The 20367-nt window shown below is 45.5% G+C and overlaps 1 protein-coding gene across 1 annotated transcript in view; it reads right to left on the reverse strand.

Annotated features, from left to right (window-relative positions):
* LOC147442579 (uncharacterized) overlaps positions 1-19114 on the reverse strand; it is a 52663-nt gene extending 33549 nt beyond the window's left edge. Inside the window, exons 1-2 of the mRNA XM_086528720.1 lie at positions 18799-19114; positions 18348-18635 (exon numbers count right to left, since the gene is read on the reverse strand). Of these exons, the coding sequence (XP_086384846.1) occupies positions 18348-18635; positions 18799-18949 (439 nt within the window). The 5' untranslated portion in view covers positions 18950-19114. The remainder of the gene's footprint in view (positions 1-18347; positions 18636-18798) is intronic.
* Between the last annotated feature and the right edge of the window lie 1253 nt (positions 19115-20367).

Here is a 20367-nt window from a genome sequence, read left to right on the forward strand (position 1 = left end):
CACACTTGGAAGATTCACAATGCTTTTCATGTGAGTCTCTTGAAACCTTTCAAGGGTGAGGTGCCAGTCGACAGGGAGCCTGATGAGCAACCTGAAGTGGAAGAAAGCAAGAAGATACTTGTTCCAAAATAGATACTGGATCACAAAGAAAGGAAAGTGAAAGGTAAAGTGATACGATGGTTCTTAGTGAAATTCAAGAACTATCCGACATTGGATGCGAAGTGGATGGAGGAGAACCTAGCAGATACTCCTCAAATATTGGAGCTTTACCTTGAGGCTTTCGGTCTAGCTGGGTCCATTCCGAGAGATGACGCACATCGGTAGGGTTAAATCTGGTACAGACGGAACTACACAAGAGGGAGTTACTCCGCTCCTTCGTCACAGATTACCCAGATGGAATACAGTCACTAATTTCCTTTTGGATTTTAGGGATACTAATGTGCTGACAATATTCTGCCATATGACTTTATAAACGAAGAACTTTGGAAATGAGAATTCCCAAAAATAAACTGATTTTTGTGTGCTCACTCATGTGTTGTGTTTGAGTGCAGAATTGAAGACGAAATGACTGCAGCATTTCGGTCCAGAGATTCTATGGACATGATCACAATAAGAAGTAGTTAATCCGACATCAATGAGGTCCAGTGTGGATCTAGATGCGATTGCTAAACAGGTTGCCAGGAATCATGGTCCTAGATCTGGATGGATTTTATGTGATCTGATTTGAATGTGATGTGAATGTGCACTGATTGTCGTCTTTGTGCAAGTGCTAGATTTGTGTCGTCTAGTGCGTCGGTACTTAGAGTCAGTGTCTATTGAACTGGTTTATGGCTTATGTCTGATTTCGCAAAAGTAATCGAGGGCGATTACAATTCTTTCAAGAGAGGGGTGTCACCAGGAGGTGTATTTTTCTTGTTGCCTTCTTTAAATATGTACTACATTTTTATTTTTATTTTTTTTACTTGTTTTCCCCGAAACCCTTGAAAAGGTGGAAGTGGACATTGCATGGCCACTGTGAACGACTGCGGCCGAACAGGTTTCTCACATCGGGAGTGTAGAGCGGTCAGTCTAGGACTGCTCCAACCAGTTAGCGCTGAATTCTGATGAGTATGGAAGCCTGTGCGCGCCAAATGAAATCTCAGCCACTCGACAAGTCACTTACAACTTTATAAGTTGGTGGGAACTAGGGAATTAAACCAAAGGGGCTAACTAGACACTTGGCAGAAGGAGAGCAACCTACAGGACACATCAGCAAGAGGGGGCCCAAATGAGGGTTGAGGGTGATTTGAACTTCATTGTGACCTACAGTGTGTGTGTGTGTGTGTGTGTGAGTGGTGGGTGCACGTTCACCTCTTTAATGGAAAGCTTGCCTTCTCCTTTGTCTCATGTAGCGCGATGATCTGCTCTTGCACATCTCTCTCTCCCCTTTGCACATATAGTAATGCCCCACTAGTTGGGCTACTCAGATGATAATGTACAGTCCTGAGGGTTTTATGCGCGTTTGCCGAGGCAAGAGCCTTCTGAACAAGAACCGGATGAGCTAATTGCTAATCCCCCACAGGTACATACAATTCCATCGCGAAAGATTGCGAATTTGGAGAGTTTTCTAGCGTGAAAACTCGTACAACTTACAGGAAACTGTCCCATTGCGTGCGGGAGCCCTTAGGACACGCGTAGAAGTGTTCGCTCCGCTAAAAACGATCCAAAACAGAGAATTACAGCCTGCTGTGTTTTTCTGTAGGTTTAGGGTTCGCACCTAAACTGCAAAGGAAGACCAGGGGAGCCTCGGGAAGGCCTTGGCATGCTTAGACAGGGGTTTGGGCACCTAGCAATGGCAAAACAGGGAATTACAGCACACTGAATTTTTATTACAGCACCAGAAAGCTTCTAAAATTGCGAGGGAATCCGTCCTAGACAAGTATTTTTGACCTATAGGGGTTCTGGCGCCGTTATGTTGCCGAAATCAGGTCGGAAACCTGAGTTTTCAGTCTTCGCCAGGTTCGAACATCTTTGTGAGAGTTTGATCTAAGTGTTTGGATCGTCTACTTCCAATTGAATAAAGAAATACCGAAAGGGGCGCCAGTCTTTGGGTTCTACAGGTTTGGTCTCGTGTGCACATTGACATCCTAGTCGTTGGACGCATCTGTGCTCTCTTTTCTTCACAGTGCTCTGTGTAAAGTTAACAGGTAATTGATTTAGTACTACCCTCTACGGTGTACAGGCCGGTTATATGGTTCAATCGACGGGATATTCACTTTTTTTTTCAAAAAGTGCAGCGTGGAGTGTTGTGGGTGAAAGCAACACAAAGCTTGTCGTTATGGCAGAAAAGAGAAATCAAGTTCCTGAAGAGGGATCTTCCTCTCATGGCACAGAGATAGTTCCTTCAACTCTTCAAGAAGAGGACAGGTTGTTCAGAGCTCAATTGTGTAGTTGCATGGAAATGTTTCAGCAGTTGGCTAACAACCCAAGGATGCAGAAGTTTTTGCAGGCTCCTACACAAGATTTACAGGCTCCGACACAAGGTTTCAGGCTCCAACACAGGGCATGACTGAGCCGTTGCAAGAAAAGGAGATTTCCAATGCACAGAGGACTCGTGATGCTCGAGGGAAAGACCATGTGGTTGAGCAACAAGCGGTGTCCATTGATCCAAGGCAAATTGCTTTACCTAGACAGGAACCATTTGTAAATGGTCAAGGGAGTAATGACTAGGCTATGCGTCAGACCATTCCATTACCTACTATAACAAACTGCTGACGTGTCAAAGCCTAAAGAATGGAGCCAACTTGCAGATGTGGGCCGAGGGGCCTAAACCCTATGAAGAACAAGTAACAGAAAAAGAAGTCCTACCAACTTATGGGGACCCCGTCCGATGGGGCCTCGAGTGACATAAAGAATTGAAATAAAGCAAGACCCACACACAGAGGAAAAAGCTTGCAGATTTCTGAAAATTGCGTTGGCATGATGACGTGGCAGGCTGTACGGATTTTCACGTTTTGCACTAGTTGATGACGTGGCAGGCTGTACGGGTTTCTGTAAATTACGTTGGCAGCTTTTTGGCTTTGGTGAAGTACTCGGTTGGATAAGACCCTTTTCAATGTCTTATTTGGGTTCATGATCTCTTCATTCTGGGCTCGGCTAACACGGTAAGATGGCCGATTCGATGGTGTGCTTCCAGGAATCAGATCAATAGCGTGATCCTTAGGACGAGATGGGGGTAACTCGCCTGGCAGGCCTTCAGAGAAACAATCAACATGTGTGTTGAGAAAATCTTGGCATTCTTTGTCAAGTTCAGACATGATCGTTCTGTTTTCATCATTCAACTCTTTCAAATAGATCGAGTAAACAAAAAGACTGGATTTCATTAATATGGAAATGGCCAATACAATAGGGACGGACTCACCCTTCAGTTTTACATCAAGTACAATTTTTCTGCCCTTTTCATTTGTCAAGGTTGCTTTCTTGGCCCGATAGTCGACATCAGCGTTGTTCTTATGTTATCAAGGGACTTCTAGGAGGGCGTCACACCCTTCCAAAGGCATGATGTAAACGTCCTTGTGCCCCTGACAATGCAAACGAAGTTTGCCAATGACAAGCGTAATGGTTATATCCCATCCTATCGAGTGTAATCTCGAGCCGCACCACCAATTCAATTGAAATGAAGTTGGCCTTGGCTCCTCCATCAAAAAAGATAAGGGCTTCTTGATCTTTCACTTTGCCCCAAGCTCGGCAAAGTTCTGTACTTTCGTCTATCTGGCTTGGGTCATTACCCATGCAATCTAGTACAAGTCTTGCTTTCATCTTGCCTTTTCTGCCACGTTCCTTGGTTGCTCTAGAACTCTCTGGCCTGTCTTCAATATGTCCTTGTTGTGCCTTTTTAGGGCACTTTGCGGAGATGTGCCCTTGTTCTCCGCAGCTAAAACACTTCCCCTCTTTGAGATAGTTAGCCCTTTCTCGAAGAGTCAATCACAGGCGTGTATCCTTTTCTTGGGAACTTTTTTTCTTTCTACTTTCATTGTTGGAGGTCTGTCTGGTCCTCTGAGTCAAGATCTCATCAGTGGGGTAAGTCAAATTCCCCAAATGAATAGAGAAACCCCGTTTCGCATGACCCATTAATTCTTGGATAGAATTTTACTTTTGTTCAAGGCAATAATCTTGGGAGTCCGCGGCAAAACCGCTCAATCTGTTCCTTAAAGGTGACCTTCTTAAATGAAGAGGTTGGTAGAAAAGAGTTCCAAAACCTCTCGCAATAAGCGTCCAAAGAATCTCTCTTGGCCATCTGAAGAGGGTTCCAAGCGGTTCTTACATCCCGTTCGTACTCCCGGGACAGCCAAGCAGAAATAAACAGCCGTTTGAATTTCAACCACTTGACTCGAGCTTCTTTCCCCAGAAGAGAGTGGACCAACATGTTCGAGCATTTCCTTTTAGAAAAGATGCACCCCTCCTGATCTTGGAGTGTTCTGAGTGATGCCCTCCAGAGAAGGCTATGTCAAACTGCTGGATGAAGGCCAAAGCCCTCGGAGCATCTCGGAATCCAGAAAAGGATTCAAATTTTATCGATTGTCCACCTTCTTTAAATTCCTTTGTTTTCTTGCTCTTGTCTTCGAGAAAGTCATATTGGTTGGCTCTGTAGAGGTGCTTTTTCTTCGCATAAAACATGTGGTCATTGGAGTCCGAACTGTCAGAGGATGACTCCTCCGTAGAGCTATCAGAAACTGGTCGAAATCTGAGTTTCTTTGCCTTTTTCTTGCTCTTTCCAAAGCTCTGAATTTTGATTCGCTTTTTGCCCTTTCTGTCCTCCTCACATGAGTCGGAAGAGCTAGAAGAATTGTCAGAAGAAGAACTGGGTAGTCCTTCAAAGCGTACACACTTCTTCTGCTTTCTTGCAGATGCAAAAGAAGATTGACGGCCTAAGTAACCAGGGTAGTCAGTCCCCTTCTTGCGCTTCTTCAATTGCTTTTTGGATTGATTCTTCGTGTCCAAAAGCTGACTGATCTGAGTTTGAATGTTAGGTGCAGCGGAATGAATGTTGTATTTTCTCAAGATTAGTGATCTTTACTGCTCAAGGTTCCTTTCTAGTTCTTTAGGGAAAGAGAGAGCTTTCCGTCTTGTAGAGTGTTGTGGTCACGAACAAAGTGAGTGGATTGTGCGTGCAAGTGAATGAGACTGAGAGAAGGAGAGAGAAGAGATACGACACCCGAGAGGTTGTAAAACCCTCCTCCGAAGGCCCCACTCTCGTCGGCGAGAGTGGTCTATTCTTTGATTGCACAAGGTGTACAATGCGTATGCAATGGACTATGCAACTTGGTCTATGCCGATGACGATGACGACGACGACGACGACAACAGTGACGACGATGGCTGAAATCTGAGATCTTCTAATCGCTGAATTTCGGGACTGTTTCGGAGGCTGAAAATGACTGTTTTGGCTGTGTTTTCTTGGCTGAAAAATGAGGTTTCTTAGGGCTGAAAAATGATGGTCTTTACGGGCTGAATCTGCTACACTTTAGGTGAATGATGCCGATCTTAATTTGCTGCTGAAATCCAAAAACGCCAGGGGCTGAAATTGGTCCTTCTGTCACCGGGGTTCTGCAAATGCAAAAACGCCAGGGCTGATCTGCTGTGTCGTGATGACGCCGGGGCTGATCTGCTGTGCACAAAACGCCAGGGCTGATCTGATGCAAAAACGCTAGGTCTTCTGTGGAGAAAACGCCAAAGTAGTCGCGGGGGTGGGTCTTGATGAGAAGTTGCCTGTTGAGCAAGGTGCTCCTGCTGCCTCTTCTGCCAGAAAGCGCTAACTTGGGTTTGCTTATATATTAACTTAACAAAATTGCCCTACCTACTTTTGTAGAAAAGTCACTTAAAAATAGTAAGTGAAAATCCCAATAAATAGGAAAATAGGCTAAATGCACTGGAAAATTCCCCTAACTGATGCGAATGGATTCTGGTGGGAATTCCGATGATCATGTTGTGTGCAACCGGAGGATATGCATCTATGCTAAGTAACTGGGCATGCACAGTCTACGTATAGACTCACAAAAGTGCCAGATCACTGCTAATCTAACTTGACTGGACTGACTGGACCATGCTGTGGTGTAGCTTGTCCACGGACACATAGGGTTGGTTGGGATGTGTCACGTGACATCCCCTCCTTTTCAAAGTGAGGTACAGGTACCGAACTATATGGCGTCGAGGGAGATCGCCAACAGCATCCGGAATCCTGGAAGGGACTCTTTGCCGGCCCACTTTGATGTGTGGATCGGCACGGGTACTTGAACTTCATAAAGGTCTGCAACGCTTGAGACTTTGGGCCGCGCCGAGAGCGACTCAAAGTCTTCTGAATCTCCTTTCTTGCTTCAACTTCGTCTAGAGTCGTGCTTCTTTCGTCTTCAAGAATCTCCATGGCTGAAAATTCCTGAAACCATCTCCAACACAAAACCATGAACATACCCATTTCATGTAAAGTGAAGGAAAAAAATCGTGTCGGCTCTAAAGACTGTGTATGCAATGTAGATGAACATAGAAACGGAGTGACAACCCGTTCATCAAACACATGCAAACAATGCGATCGAATCTTTTTTGTTTGATCGAAAACAATCAATTGTGGCAAATCACAATGGACATGCCCATGCTTGGTGCTTATACTGTCATGTGCTCTTTCTACAACTGTGTCGTGCCAAGGAAGAGACATAGAATGCAACTTCCTTACATACAAACTTTTCAACTTTTCATGAACAATCCGCATACATTCGTGCTCATCCATGAGAGAAACGTGCTCAACATACAATATGTCATGCCTAGTAAAAGGGATCACATAACGATGCTGACTAAAATACAAGAAACCTTCACGAATGAAACACTCGAACAATGCGTGCGTATGAATCATGCGAACACACAATCTTCCTGTGAGGGTTCTTTGGACCAAGGCTCGAGAGCCAAGTCGGTTCTTCCTGAAGGGGTTCTGTGGACCTAGGCTCGAGAGCCAAGATCTCTTCTTCGGGATCTATCGAATCTTCTTGTGGGGGGTCTGTTGACCTCGACTCGAAAGCCAAGATCGATTCTTGGTGATTGATCGAATCTACAACGAGGTTAGCTTCGCTAGGAACAGCATCAATTAACACATCATCCTTGTGAACAATCACATCATCTTCATGCAACTCATCATGCTTGTGAGAAATCACATCTTGATCATGCAAATCCTTGGCATCCAAATCATCATGCTTATCATTGTGCTTCAAATCATCATGCAAGTCATTGTCAATCAAATCATCATCATGCTTCACACAATCATGCAAATCCTGTGTATCATGCTTTGGAGAAGAAGAGACTGAGAGAGTCTCCTTTTCCCGAATTTCTTGCATCGGTGTCGACACTTGAGAAAAGAGTCGCAATAACTCTTGCATTTGTGCTTTGTTCTCGCGATAAAAATCTGCTTCTATGGCTGCCCTTCTTTCATGGTACTTAAGCTCAATGGCTGCCACTTCTTCGTAAGCTTTTCTTTCTGCTTCTCTTTCTTGGTCGAACTCCTCCATAGGAGTTAGTGCAATCTTTGTCATAGATGGGGAAGGGTCGGAAAAACCTCCTGGTGAGGAAAATTCTTCTTCGCCTCTCTCATGCTCATCACTTCCAAGCGAAGTATCCAATCCGCTTCGAGTGATGATCATTCTGCAATCGTGGGTTCTTGTGGGTTCTTGTGTTCTGAAGTCCACGAGGGACTTGGGTTCTTGCGGGTCTTGGGTTCTTAAGTTCACGAGAAACTTGGGTTCTTGGGGGACTTGGGTTCTTAAGTTCACGAGGAACTTGGGTTCTTGAGGTCCTTGACTCATGAGAACCTTGGGTTCTTGAGGTTTTCTTTCGCTTGCAAATCGCGTTGGAGAAGGATCTTCTCTTCACCCGAGTTCTACTCCATTCTGCGGGCGCACCCCTTGGCGGCCTTGCGCTCACACCAAGGTTGCTTTTTCCCACCTCACGTCGATTGGCCGGCCGCTAAGTGCACGGTCCGCTCTCAATGAGTGAAAAGTGACACAAGGGGAGGCTGGACGAGCCCTTCTTTCTTGGGATTCCTGTCACTCTTCAACAAAACACGATTAGGAATCGCCACGCCCAAGCGAACTTGCGTTCGTGCGATTGCAACAAGCAAAAAAAATTCTTGTGGTTCTTGTGGTTCTTTCCGCAGAACACTTCCAAAGCTCTGATACTAATGTTAGGTGCAGCAGAATGAATGTTGTATTTTCTCAAGATTAGTGATCTTTACTGCTCAAGGTTCCTTTTTAGTTCTTTAGGGAAAGAGAGAGCTTTCCGTCTTGTAGAGTGTTGTGGTCACGAACAAAGTGAGTGGATTGTGCGTGCAAGTGAGTGAGACTGAGAGAAGGAGAGAGAAGGCCCCACTCTCGTCGGCGAGAGTGGTCTATTCTTTGATTGCACAAGGTGTACAATGCGTATGCAATGGACTATGCAACTTGGTCTATGCCGATGACGATGACGACGACGATGGCTGAAATCTGAGATCTTCGAATCGCAGAATTTCGGGACTGTTTCGGTGGCTGAAAATGACTGCTTTGGTTGCGTTTTCTTGGCTGAAAAATGAGGTTTCTTAGGGCTGAAAACTGATGGTCTTTACGGGCTGAATCTGCTACACTTTAGGTGAATGATGCCGGTCTTAATTTGCTGCTGAAATCCAAAAACGCCAGGGGCTGAAATTGGTCCTTCTGTCGCCGGGGTTCTGCAAATGCAAAAACGCTAGGCTGATCTACTGTGTCGTGATGACGCCGGGGCTGATCTGCTGTGCACAAAACGTCAGGGCTGATCTGATGCAAAAACGCTAGGTCTTCTGTGGAGAAAACGCCAAAGTAGTCGCGGGGATTGGTCTTGCTGAGAAGTTGCCTATTGAGCAAGGTGCTCCTGCTGCCTCTTCTGCCAGAAAGTGCTAACTTGGGTTTGCTTATATATTAACTTAGCAAAATTGCCCTACCTACTTTTGTAGGAAAGTCACTTAAAAATAGTAAGTGAAAATCCCAATAAATAGGAAAATAGGCTAAATGCACTGGAAAATTCCCCTAACTGATGCAAATGGATTCTGATGGGAATTCCGATGATCATGCTGTGTGCAACCGGAGGATATGCATCTATGCTAAGTGACTGGGCATGCACGGTCTACGAATAGACTCACAAAAGTGCCAGATCACTGCTAATCTAACCTGACTGGACTGAATGAACCCTGCAGTGGTGTAGCTTGTCCACGGACACATAGGGTTGGGATATGTCACGTGACACTGAACCACCTCTTGAAGTTCTTGTTCTGTAAACATCCTTGGAGCAGGAGGTTTCTTGATCGCCGGTTTGATTAGTGGTTTGGTGGCTTTCTGCCACTGAGTGTGCACTTTAGCCATGGATTGCTGAGACAAAATTTTTGCAAACTGACGATCTTTAGCAAACTGAAGCATCTGCTTTGTGCACTCGTCAACCTATTGTCAAGGTTGCATCTCTTGGAGTCCGTACTTATAGGCTGAGGTGGCTCATGCTCATCTTTTGTTAATCGTTTAAATCTTCTGTGTTGTCTCCGCCCACCTCAAGGGTTGCAGAAGAGGTCAAATGATTCTTGTCGAAATCCGTCAGTGTTGCGAGAAAAGGGATCGGATTTCCCGGTAGAAGAGAAATCGGTCGTGCTCTGATACCACTGTAACAAACTTGGACACCCCAAGTCAAGATTCTACCGCGACACAGCAAAGATTCACTTCAAAATACTTCACAGATCAAAAGAGTCGACTCAACTCGGCGTAGTTCCGTGCCAAGAGATACTAGCCCCAAAGACCGGCGCCCCTTTCGATATTTCTTTTTTATTAATCTTTGAGCAAAGTACAATCGACCCACAGGTGCTCGCTCTCAGACTCTACGTCCATATGCTCTGCAGAGTGAGCCCCCCCCCCCCCCCCCTTGGGTCCTTATAAACATTACAAGAGTTGCTAAAAGCAGAGCCCCAAAAGCATTAAAATCAAAAGCAAACTGTCCCAAAAGCTGTCAGCGCTAAAAGTGGAATTCCGTACAACTGTCGTCAACGTAAAAGCAGGAAATCCGTACGCATTGCCATGTCAGCACTGTCAGCACGATCTGCGGAAATCCGTACAACCACGTCAACCGTCAACGCATATTGCAGGATTTCGTACAGCTGCCACGTCAGCCAATCAGCGCGAATCACAGGCTTTCGTACAGCAACCAATCAACGTGTGTGTGTGTGTGTTTGGACACTGGCACGTCATCGGTTTGTGACAGTTACATGAAAAGCTTTTAAACTCAAAAGCATTTGGCCCAAAAGCACATGCTGAAAATCAGCCAACGCAATTTTAGGAAATCCGTACACCTGCCACGTCAGCATGCAACGCAAAACGCGAAAATCCGTACAATATGCCACGTCAGTAGAGTCAACGCAAATTGCGGAATTTCGTACAGACTACTACGTCAACAATGCAACGTGAATTTTGTAATGTCCGTACAATTGCCACGTCATCAGCTTTTACGCTATCCGTGAGTGTGTGTAGATCCAACTTTATTTATTCTTGTGAGAGTGAGCAACAGAGAGGGTGAGAGCCACGCGAGCCGGAAACGCTGGAGAGAGAGAGAGAGAGAGAGAGAGAGAGAGAGAGGCACAGATCTCTGCAAACAATGCTCTCAATACACAATGCTTAAATACAAAACCCCAAGCACTCCTTTTATAGGATGTTGGGTTAAGGTAGGGCAAAATTGTATAACTGGTGCAAAAAACATAAAAGCCCAAAAATCATAAATGGCTAAAAATGTGTGCACCCAGCCAAGCTCAAAAATGACAAGCCAGAGACGTGCTAAAGTGCTCGTCCGTGCAACCTACGTGATGTGCAATGGGTGGCCAGCCCGGGAAAATCACTAGTTGTACAAAATGACGAAGCAACGGTGGTGTAGCTCTAACACTACCTCTCAGCACTGGATGCTGAGACAACACAAATGAGTCGAAGGTGAGAAGCCAAGGTCCGCTGAGGTACAGCCTTCGTGAAGATGTCTGTTGCATTATCTGTTGTAGGGACATACTCCAAATGAAGATCTCCAACCAAAAGAACATAGTGATATTGCACCTCAATGTGCTTTGTCCGAGCATGGAAGATAGGGTTCTTGGCAATAGCTATGCAACTCTGATTGTCGCACAAAAGACGTGTCGTAGCAGTCTGGGGAAAACACAACTCTCCCAGTAATCTTCGTAGCCATATGGCCTCACAAGCAGCATAGCAAGCTGCTCTGTACTCCGCCTCTGTAGAAGATAGCGCAACGATGGGTTGCCGCTTACTGCTCCATGAAATGGGTCTCGAGCCGAGTGTGAAAACTACTTCTATAGTAGAGCGCCAAGTGTCTAGATTTCCTGCTCAATCTGAATCACACCAACCAAGTAGGGTGCAACCCTCGGAGCGACCGCAGAACACAACATGGTCCAAAGTGCCGCTGATGTATCACAAAGTACGCTGGGCACACTGCCAATGTCGCTGACGAGGTCAAGTGTTGAAAGAACTGAGGACAGATACTATGTAACAGATGTCTGGTCTGGAATAAATCAGCGATACGAGGCAGCCAACAACATTACGATACTGCTCTAGGTCAATCCATGGGGAAGGATCGTGAAGCGATATGTTCTCGCCGGACTCAAGAGGAGTGTCGATAGGTCTGCAGCTTGTCAACTGGAATCTCTCCACGATAGCCTTCGCATACTTCCACTGAGAAAAGAAGATGTCATTTGGTGTCTGATAGATCTTGGATCCAAGAAAATAGTGAAGAAGCCCAAGATCAGCTTCTTCGACTTAAAGTCCCAACTCCTATCACTTCTCCTTTGGCACACACAGGCAAGACACCCAAAAACTCGAAAGTGAGACCGAGGGCTTGCGCCCGTAGTAAGCCTGATAGGGAGTTGTGTCCTGCAAAGCATGAGTAGGAGAACCCTTCTGGATGTAAACCGCCGTGTTACATGCCTCTGCCCAGTAAATTCGAGGTAAAGAAGCATGTGCTAGCATCGCACTAGCCATCTCCATAATAGTCCAATTCTTCCACTTAACAACTCCATTCTGGGAAGGAGTGTAAGGAGTAGTCAGCTGGCCCTGGATGCCCTCTGACTTGCACCATTCTGCAAAGTCCTTTAAAGTGAACTCACCCCCTCTGTTGGAGAGAAAACATTTGACGTGCAAGTCCTCCTTTTCGACCATCATCTTCCAATTCCGAATGAAATTGAAAGCCTCCGACTTGAGCTTTAAGAACAAAGCCCAAGTGTACCTACTACAATCATCCACAAGCACAAGAATATACTGAGCCAGAAAATGAAGAAGTGCTCATCGAGCCACATAGATCAATGTGAATAAGTGCGAGTGGTGTCGAAGCTCTGTTGGATGCTTGCTTCGGAAAGGCAGCAATATGTTGCTTGCCCAACTGGCAAGCCTCGCACACGCCTAGTGAAGAGCGTATCGCAAGTAAACCCTAAACGAGAGAGGTCCTAGCAACCTGATGGAGCTGCTGATAGCATAGATGTCCAAATCGTGCATGCCATAGAGAGAGACTCCGCGGTACGAGACAAAACAACAATGGGAGACACGACTTGATTCAGTTAGACACTAGGAGGACATGGATACAGCCTATGCGTGTGCTTGGCACGAAGAATCGAAGATGGCTTTCTACAGAAAGCATCTCCTTGAGCTTACAGAGGATGGTTTTGTGACCAAACCCGCCTACATCGATACTCATCTATCCCATGGATGACCATGTGTTATTGGACAGATGCGCACATCATCACATCAGTTAGAGATTGAGGCTGGCAAATTTAGAGGAGTACCAGCGTACCAACAAGGCCAGGATTTGTCAGTTATGCCATATAGAGCCAGAAATAGAGTTACATCACATGTGACTGCCCAGTCTACTATGAGATACAAGGCTGTTTCCACTGCCTATTCAAAGAGGGTTTTGGAGAGACATCAGGATCCAAGATGCCTTGGGCTATTTTTATTGGAGTTGCGCAGACATAAGGAGAGCCTCTTGAGGAGACCAGACAGCAGGAGACACTCACAGAGGGAGATCACTGATTTCTTCAGACTACATACGTGACATTCAGATGAGCAGGCATCACAGCAGACTTCAGAGTCCACCTGTACCACGGGTGCACTGACTGAGAGGGCCACTGAGTTTGGGAGATCCAGACGCCCACGACTGCGAGGGTCATCGAGACATCAATGGAGGCTGCATCAGAGGGTCCAGACTGTTCTAGCACGACATGGGAGACGCCCAGTCACAGTACTCACTGAGGAGGACATTGATGAGCTTTGCCAGCGACCAATGCTGGATACCATAGGATAAAATCCTGATTCCAGCATTTCACCCTTTCATTCATTCCATTTCATTTCACTTTAGTCAGTTCAGCTTCAGTTTTCACTCTTTTACACAGACATTGTATCAAATTCACCATTTGTAAACTCTTTTGTCTCATAGGTCACTTGGCCTTTTGAAGACGTTAATATATCATTTGATTTCAGTTCATCTCTCTCTCTCTCTCTCTCTCTCTCTCTCTCTCTCTCTCTCTCTCTCTCTCTCTCTCTCTCTCGTGTGCTAGGAGTAACAAAGCCTTTGTTGTAATCCCACATAAGATGGAGCCGGTACACCACTGCAAGACCCAGTAGTGTAGGACTCTAATAGGGCAGCACTTGCAAGGAGCGCTGTGTGTCACAAATTGCTGACGTGTCAAGCCACTGAAGAACGGAGCCAACCTGCAGATCCCGGCCAAGGGGCCCAAACCCTAAGAAAAAGAAGCAAAAGAAGCCGAAGCAGTAGAAGAAGTTTTACCGACTTACAAGTCTTGCCGAGTGGCCTATTTTTAAAGAAGAGTTCCCACCAACTTATGGGACCCCATCCGATGGGACCCAAGTGACATAAAGGCATTTAAATAAAGCAAGCCAACACACAAACACGCAGAGAACTGATGACGTGGCAATTATATGGATTCTCAAATTTGCGTTGACATGATGACGTAGCAACTATACGGATTTCCGTGATTTACGTTGAGCAGCTTTGGACGGCAGCTTTTGAGGCCAGATGCTTTTGAGTTTGATGCTTTTCACGTAACTGCTTTTCATGGCCAAGGGCCTTTAAATATGAGCCAAGGGCTCGTTCTCTGGCATGCTCCACATAAGGTGCAGAGGATGGAGCATCGGCGTTGTACAGAGTTCAAGTAATATAAAGAAATACTGAAAGGGACGCCAAGGTTGGGGGCCAGTGCTCGCTTGGGGTGGAACTCCGCCACTCCCCGTCTCGTGTCGTGCATCTCTTTCAGTTCAGTTGTTATTTGAAGTGCTTAAATTGTTCAGTCTGTTTCTTTTCCGTTGGCACGTGGTGCCCGTCTCCCGTGACAGTGAGGCTGTTAAGACTCAAGAGCACCTTGGTACATTGGATTGCATGCTTGCACAACTAGTACTCGCGGGTAGCAAAAACAACATGATGCAGTTGATTGTACGCTCTATCTTAGTAAGGTCCAAATAATCTAGTAGATTATCAGCTTAACAAAGAATATATATACCTTCATAAGTTCAGAATAGTCTGAACTCGCGAATTATAAGAGGGACTAAAGCACTCATAAAACTATAAAAGCAAGGGACACAAGAAAAGAAAGAAAAACAAAAACGAACGAACAAACAAACAAAATCACTTTGTTTGCTACGAAACAAAACTAGATAAAACAAAACATTTTTAGAAAAGGCATGTGTAAAATAAGTTGACGCGACTTACTTGGCTTAAAATAAGTACTCAACTTTAAGCAAAAAAGGATAAGACATCTTAAAAACTTAATCCTAGAGTAAGTGATGAGAGTAAGTAATGCTTCGTTTTCTTCAACCTAGCCTAGTCTTCTTAGGCCGATGTGTTGTTGGAGAGTGTTGGATGTGGTCTATTCTCGTGGGAAGATGATGATTTATGTTCTATCCTGCCATATGTGGCCTCTTGGTGTTAGGTGGAGTTTCTCTTCGCCAAAGGTGGTGATGTGTGATGGATCTTGGAGGAGCTTGTCATCTAGCCCCAGTTTTCTACATATCCCCTTGTTTACCCTTGGATGGTGGTCCTGAATTCTTGTTTAGAAAGGAAGGTCATTGTGTTACCTATGCTTGTATAAAACATTTGGATAGGAATATTGCTACTACTTCGTGATGCGAGCTTTAGAGACAAGGGGTGGTACCTCTTGCACGTCTAGATGCAGAAGCCGAACCAAAAGACACAGGAAGGATGATACTCCTAATACTAGTGAGAGATCCAAGGAGGTGATATGTCATAGGTGTGGAGAATTGGGGCATATTCAGAGGAATTGTTCAAAGAAGTCGGGTTCAGATTCGAAGTCTAATGAGGTCCCTCTTGTTGCACCTATTCCTAATTCACCTACCTTCATCTTTAGCAGGGACTCACAAAGACTTGCAGATGGATAGCACTCTTGTCGAATTTCTTTCTTAGCACCAGGCTCAAGCAATGGCAGCCTATAGGACCTATTCAATCTTTGAAGGATGTCGTGGCAGACAAGTCAGGTTATAAATCTTTGTGACACTCGAGCATAGAACAGTTGTATGTTGGCTTCTAGCATTGTTAGCCAGACTTTGAAACAAGATGGCTAGACTAGTTCCCAAAGGAGCCACGCCCAATCTCCGAATTTTCCTGTAAACTATAGCTATTGATGACTATGTACACACAGCATGGTGTACAAACAATGGAGCTCTAGCCATACATAGCTTGTATGGCGAACATAGGTTTCCACAGCCTAGCGGATTATGATAGCAATTGTGCGTGGACTTATTGCCATTGGAGAATAGAATCACCTATCTTGAGCCCTATGGTATTCTATAGAGAGGTGTACTTGATGCAATGGTGGACTAGACTTAAAAATTCCTTCTTCACTCTTGGAGCCCCAGATTCCTGGTCTTGTTGTATACCCGGGATCTGAGAGGGGGTGTTAAGAGTTTTTAAGGTCATTTCCTTGGTGTTTCCATCTAGATCTTGCAAGTGAGGGCTACTTTATGGTTGTGCCTGGCCTTGCGAGGCTTTTCTAGAGTCTAAGTATCATTGGAAAAGGGGGGGGGGGGGTCCCAGACTTTGCTCAGTGTGTCAATTGTGGCCTTTATGGTGGACACCCTATTTTATGTATTTTGACTATTCATATTCCTGTTTATTTGACATGGATTATTGATATGTGGGGATCGAATATTTTAGTTACTTCCTTCTATAGGGAAAGGGAGGACACCCCATTTTTGCATTATACTTGTGCAGAGCCTTGTATTCTCTTGTTTAGCGGATTTCCCCGCAGAGCTTGTCCTTGTCCTTCTTAAAGTCGGTTGAAAGGCAAGCGATTGTATTGTTGTTTTGTGGACTTTAAGAAAGCCTTTGATATGATTCCACGTAACAATTTGTGGAGAAGGATGGAAGAACTCCAAGTGCCACGTGAGTTTATGCTTGCGGTTTCTCGAATCTATGAGAAGGTGATTTGTCAATTGCACATGGGAAGAGAAATTTCAAAAAATTTTGTAAGCACTATTGGGGTTAAACAAGGATGTCCATTGTCACCAACTCTCTTTGGTCTATGCATCGATCAATTGGAACAAATGGTACTTGACTTTATGCAAGAAGAAGGCATTGAAGAGGTCACTATTTGCAATGCGGTAATCATGCTTTTGTTGTATGTGGATGATGTAGTGCTTTAGCACACACTTTAGAAGATGCACAAAAGCTTATGGTTGTCCTTGAGAACTTTTGCTTGCATAGTGGGCTGATTGTAAATGAATCCAAAACAAAGGTTATGCTTGTGAAAACCAACCATAAGGAGAAGCCATGCATTGTGTACAACAACGAGACACTTGAAGTTGTTGAGAGCTTTAAGTACCTTGGCCTTGAGGTTCCATCCAATCACAAGTGGCATGAATGTGCTATGCGTCGTTTGGAAGCGGGAAAGAGAGCATATTATGCATTTGAGAACATGTGTAATGCGGGAAACATCAAGTGTTGGGTTCTCAAGAAGTATCTTTTTGATGCATTGGTGACACCGGTTCTTCTTTATGGAGTTGAAGTGTGGGGCGGGAGCATCTCAAAGTCTACTTGGAAAGAGTTTGAGAATGTCCAAAAGCGTTTTCTTACAAACTTTCTCCAAGTTAAGACACAAACACCATATATGCTCTTACTTCTTGAGTCGGGATCTCTTCCAATTGAGGTTATGGGCATGGAAAGGGTTGTGGAGTACATGATAAAGATGCGTTAAAACCCCTCACATCGACTTCCTACAATTGCATGGGAAGCAAGCAAAAAAGTTCAAAAGACGCATAAAAGCAAGATCTTGAGCACGGGATGGATGCAAGACATAAAGAAGTGGTTTGGGAGATGGGATGCATTACACTTGCTACATGATGCTTCAATTGACTCTCAAGTGAATGAAGCTTTTCTACAACGCCAATGTATTACGGCTTGGGAGAAATCCGGTGGGTCACGCTTCATACATTACACCACCTATATTGCCCCCAACTACAAAACCATGTTCTTCGCTGAGAGAGGAAACCGTACTCACACTTACATGCTTGAGCCTATTCCCTTGTCCGCGATACGCACTATCGCAACAATTCGGCTTAGCTCCCATTTCCTTCGATGCGAGATAGGGCGTTGGGGCAATGGAGAAGAGTCAAATCGATTGTGCACATTATGCTCACTGCAAGTTTGAGAATCTGAGTACCACACACTACTAGAGTGCTCAGCTTTTGATCACATCCGAACTTGCTTCTCTCACATTTTCAGCCATAACTTAGACCTACACACTTTCCTCTCCCAGCCAAAGTGTGGGCTCTCCATTGCGACTCTCATCACTACAATTTTGGAGCATCGAGTCACTCATCAGCCATACACATACTACATCACATGTAACTTTGGTCCCATAGGTCATATTTGACCTTCGAGGACGATAATAAAATCTATCTATCTCTCTCTCTCTCTCTCTCTCTCTCTCTCTCTCTCTCTCTCTCTCTCTCTCGCGCGCGCAAACCCCTCACTTGGGAAAGCGTCTTCTTTAACTACTGAGGTCCCTTGGCTAAATCCTTCAATCCTGCCAAAATTGTCTCCACTATCAGCTGCATCCAAAGAAGCTAATGCAACAGCTAGACAGTCAAAGTCAATCGTAAACATAACAAATTTAGAATAGCACTATCCACTTGTTTATGCACATTCTATGTTTCAGCTCAAATGTTTGGCAAGTTGTTAATGAATCCAACACTCAATAATGAAGATTTAAAATGGTTTCTCTGACCTTTCCCTTGGCTCATCAAAGCTGCAACTATTATATGGGCATACCTGTAATTACTTTAAGACCATCAATGCGTTTTTTCATCATGTGATAATCCACCATCTCACGAGCCTTATACATTGGGAGAGGCTCTTTTCTGCTTATTTGTCCCTCTTTTTTCCCCTGATGAAGCAAGTTCCATGTTTCATAATCAAATTCATAACCAGGAGTGTCCGGTTCCTCCTGAAACTCCTCATCCTCATCGTCATCGTCCTCAGAATCGTCATCGTCATCGTCATCCTCACTGTCATCTCTTTTGGAAGCGCCACCTCGACCTCGACCTCGACCTCGACTGCCTGGGGTAAAATCGGAGCATTAGAATGAATGAATATATTACAGGGGGTAAGATGCACAACAGTCTAGGGTTTACAAAGGGACTGTTAGCGAAGAAGACAGAGAACAAAAGCTCCAAAGCAGCGCCTTTTAGAAGGGGCTGGTAGGGATGAAGAAGGTACTGACCTCCTCTACCACGAGAAGCATATTGCATGCGGGAACTGGCGAAAATGGGTATGAAATCGGGGGAGGAGCTCGAGCTTGATAATATGCCGAGGGTGCGCACACATGGCCTCCAGCGCGATCGTGCAAGGGTGAGCCCAAACCTTCGGTACATCTGTTTTCTCTCTCTCTCTCTCTCTCTCTCTCTCTCTCCAGGCAGCGACCAGGCTCCCGCGATCACTCCGTTCTCAGCACGCGCGTTCCTGCTGCAAGAGGACGTCTAGCATTTTGCTAACAAAAATTGACCCAGGAATCAGCATTGGCCCATTTATCCGGAATGGATCGTATATGATCCATGAGTATGCGCCTCCGATGTGCCTCTAATCTTTTGTAAGCAGGTCAAACTATAGATACCCTCCAAAAAGATAAGTAAAAGGAAAGTGGAGTGACGTGGAGAAAGAGAGGGGGAGAGAGGGCGAGTGTCACTAGGTGTTGAGAGAGAGCGACCTACGATATTTTTGTGCCTCTCTCCATCTCTCTCTCTCTCTCTCTCTCTCTCTCTCTCGTTCGTGATCTGCCCGAGGAGGCTATGAGTGAGGGCAAAGGGGGTGATAGAGAAGACATTTCTCTCTGGTTCGTGATCTGCAGGGGAGGCCATGGGTGAGGGCGAAGGGGGTGACACAGAAACGCAAGGAGCAGGTAGATGGATGGCTTGAGCTCAAGTCGTAGCACAGGACAAGCAAGTTATCACCATCGCTAGCAAACTGAGAGAAAGATCTAGGCTTGGGGCGGGCAGGAGGCTGCGAAACCAAATTCATGGCAATAGCAGGAGATGGAGGGTACACAGCAGATGGGGAAGGGTCTGCCTTGCGCTGTGCTGATGCAGTCGGCGGACATGGCGTGGGAACAGTGGACGGAGCCACTTTTGCTTCCCTGAAGGCGACGAGCTGAGAGTCTTCTTCGTTAATTAATTAATGAAAGTGAAGTTAGACCCAGTATGTCAATTGTAAATCTAAAGCAACTTAAAAAAATGTCCATTAATACGAATCTCTGATAATTAAGGCTGGGTTCAGACTGAATCGGCGGAAGAAACAAGCCTTCGCAAATCTGCCGCCGCCTAGTGTGAACAATGTGGAGGACGAAAAGTGAAAAAGTGAAGGGGGCTGAGAGAGGCCATCAACTCTCCCGGGGGGCGGGGGGTCGGAAGAAAAATGGAGGGCCCGGCGGAAGAGTGCCTCAACTCCAACCAATCAAATTTTGCCATGGAGGATCGACGCCCCTTTGCATTTTTCTTCCGTCGCCTACTGAACCCACCCTAAGTAAAAGGGAAATAGAAGCGCATGCTCAGTTCGCCTTGTGGCCGTGGAGGCGACACGAGCAGAAGACGGGGCAAACTGCAGGCAGGAGCACGAGGCAACTTAGATCAGGTAGCATGAGCAAGGCCGAGAATAGTGAGGGAGCAGATGTCAAGTCCGGAAGGCCAGACGCAATTTTTTTTCTGTATAAGGTCTCCAGCGGTGGTCACTTCATCTCGCTGAGCGAAGTGATGTAGGTGGGCGACACATTTTGAGCGTGCCCTGCCGAGCTCGATTC

Source organism: Adiantum capillus-veneris, chromosome 14, assembly GCF_014529385.1.
Source record: "Adiantum capillus-veneris isolate H3 chromosome 14, ASM1452938v2, whole genome shotgun sequence".
Lineage (NCBI taxonomy): Eukaryota > Viridiplantae > Streptophyta > Polypodiopsida > Polypodiales > Pteridaceae > Adiantum > Adiantum capillus-veneris.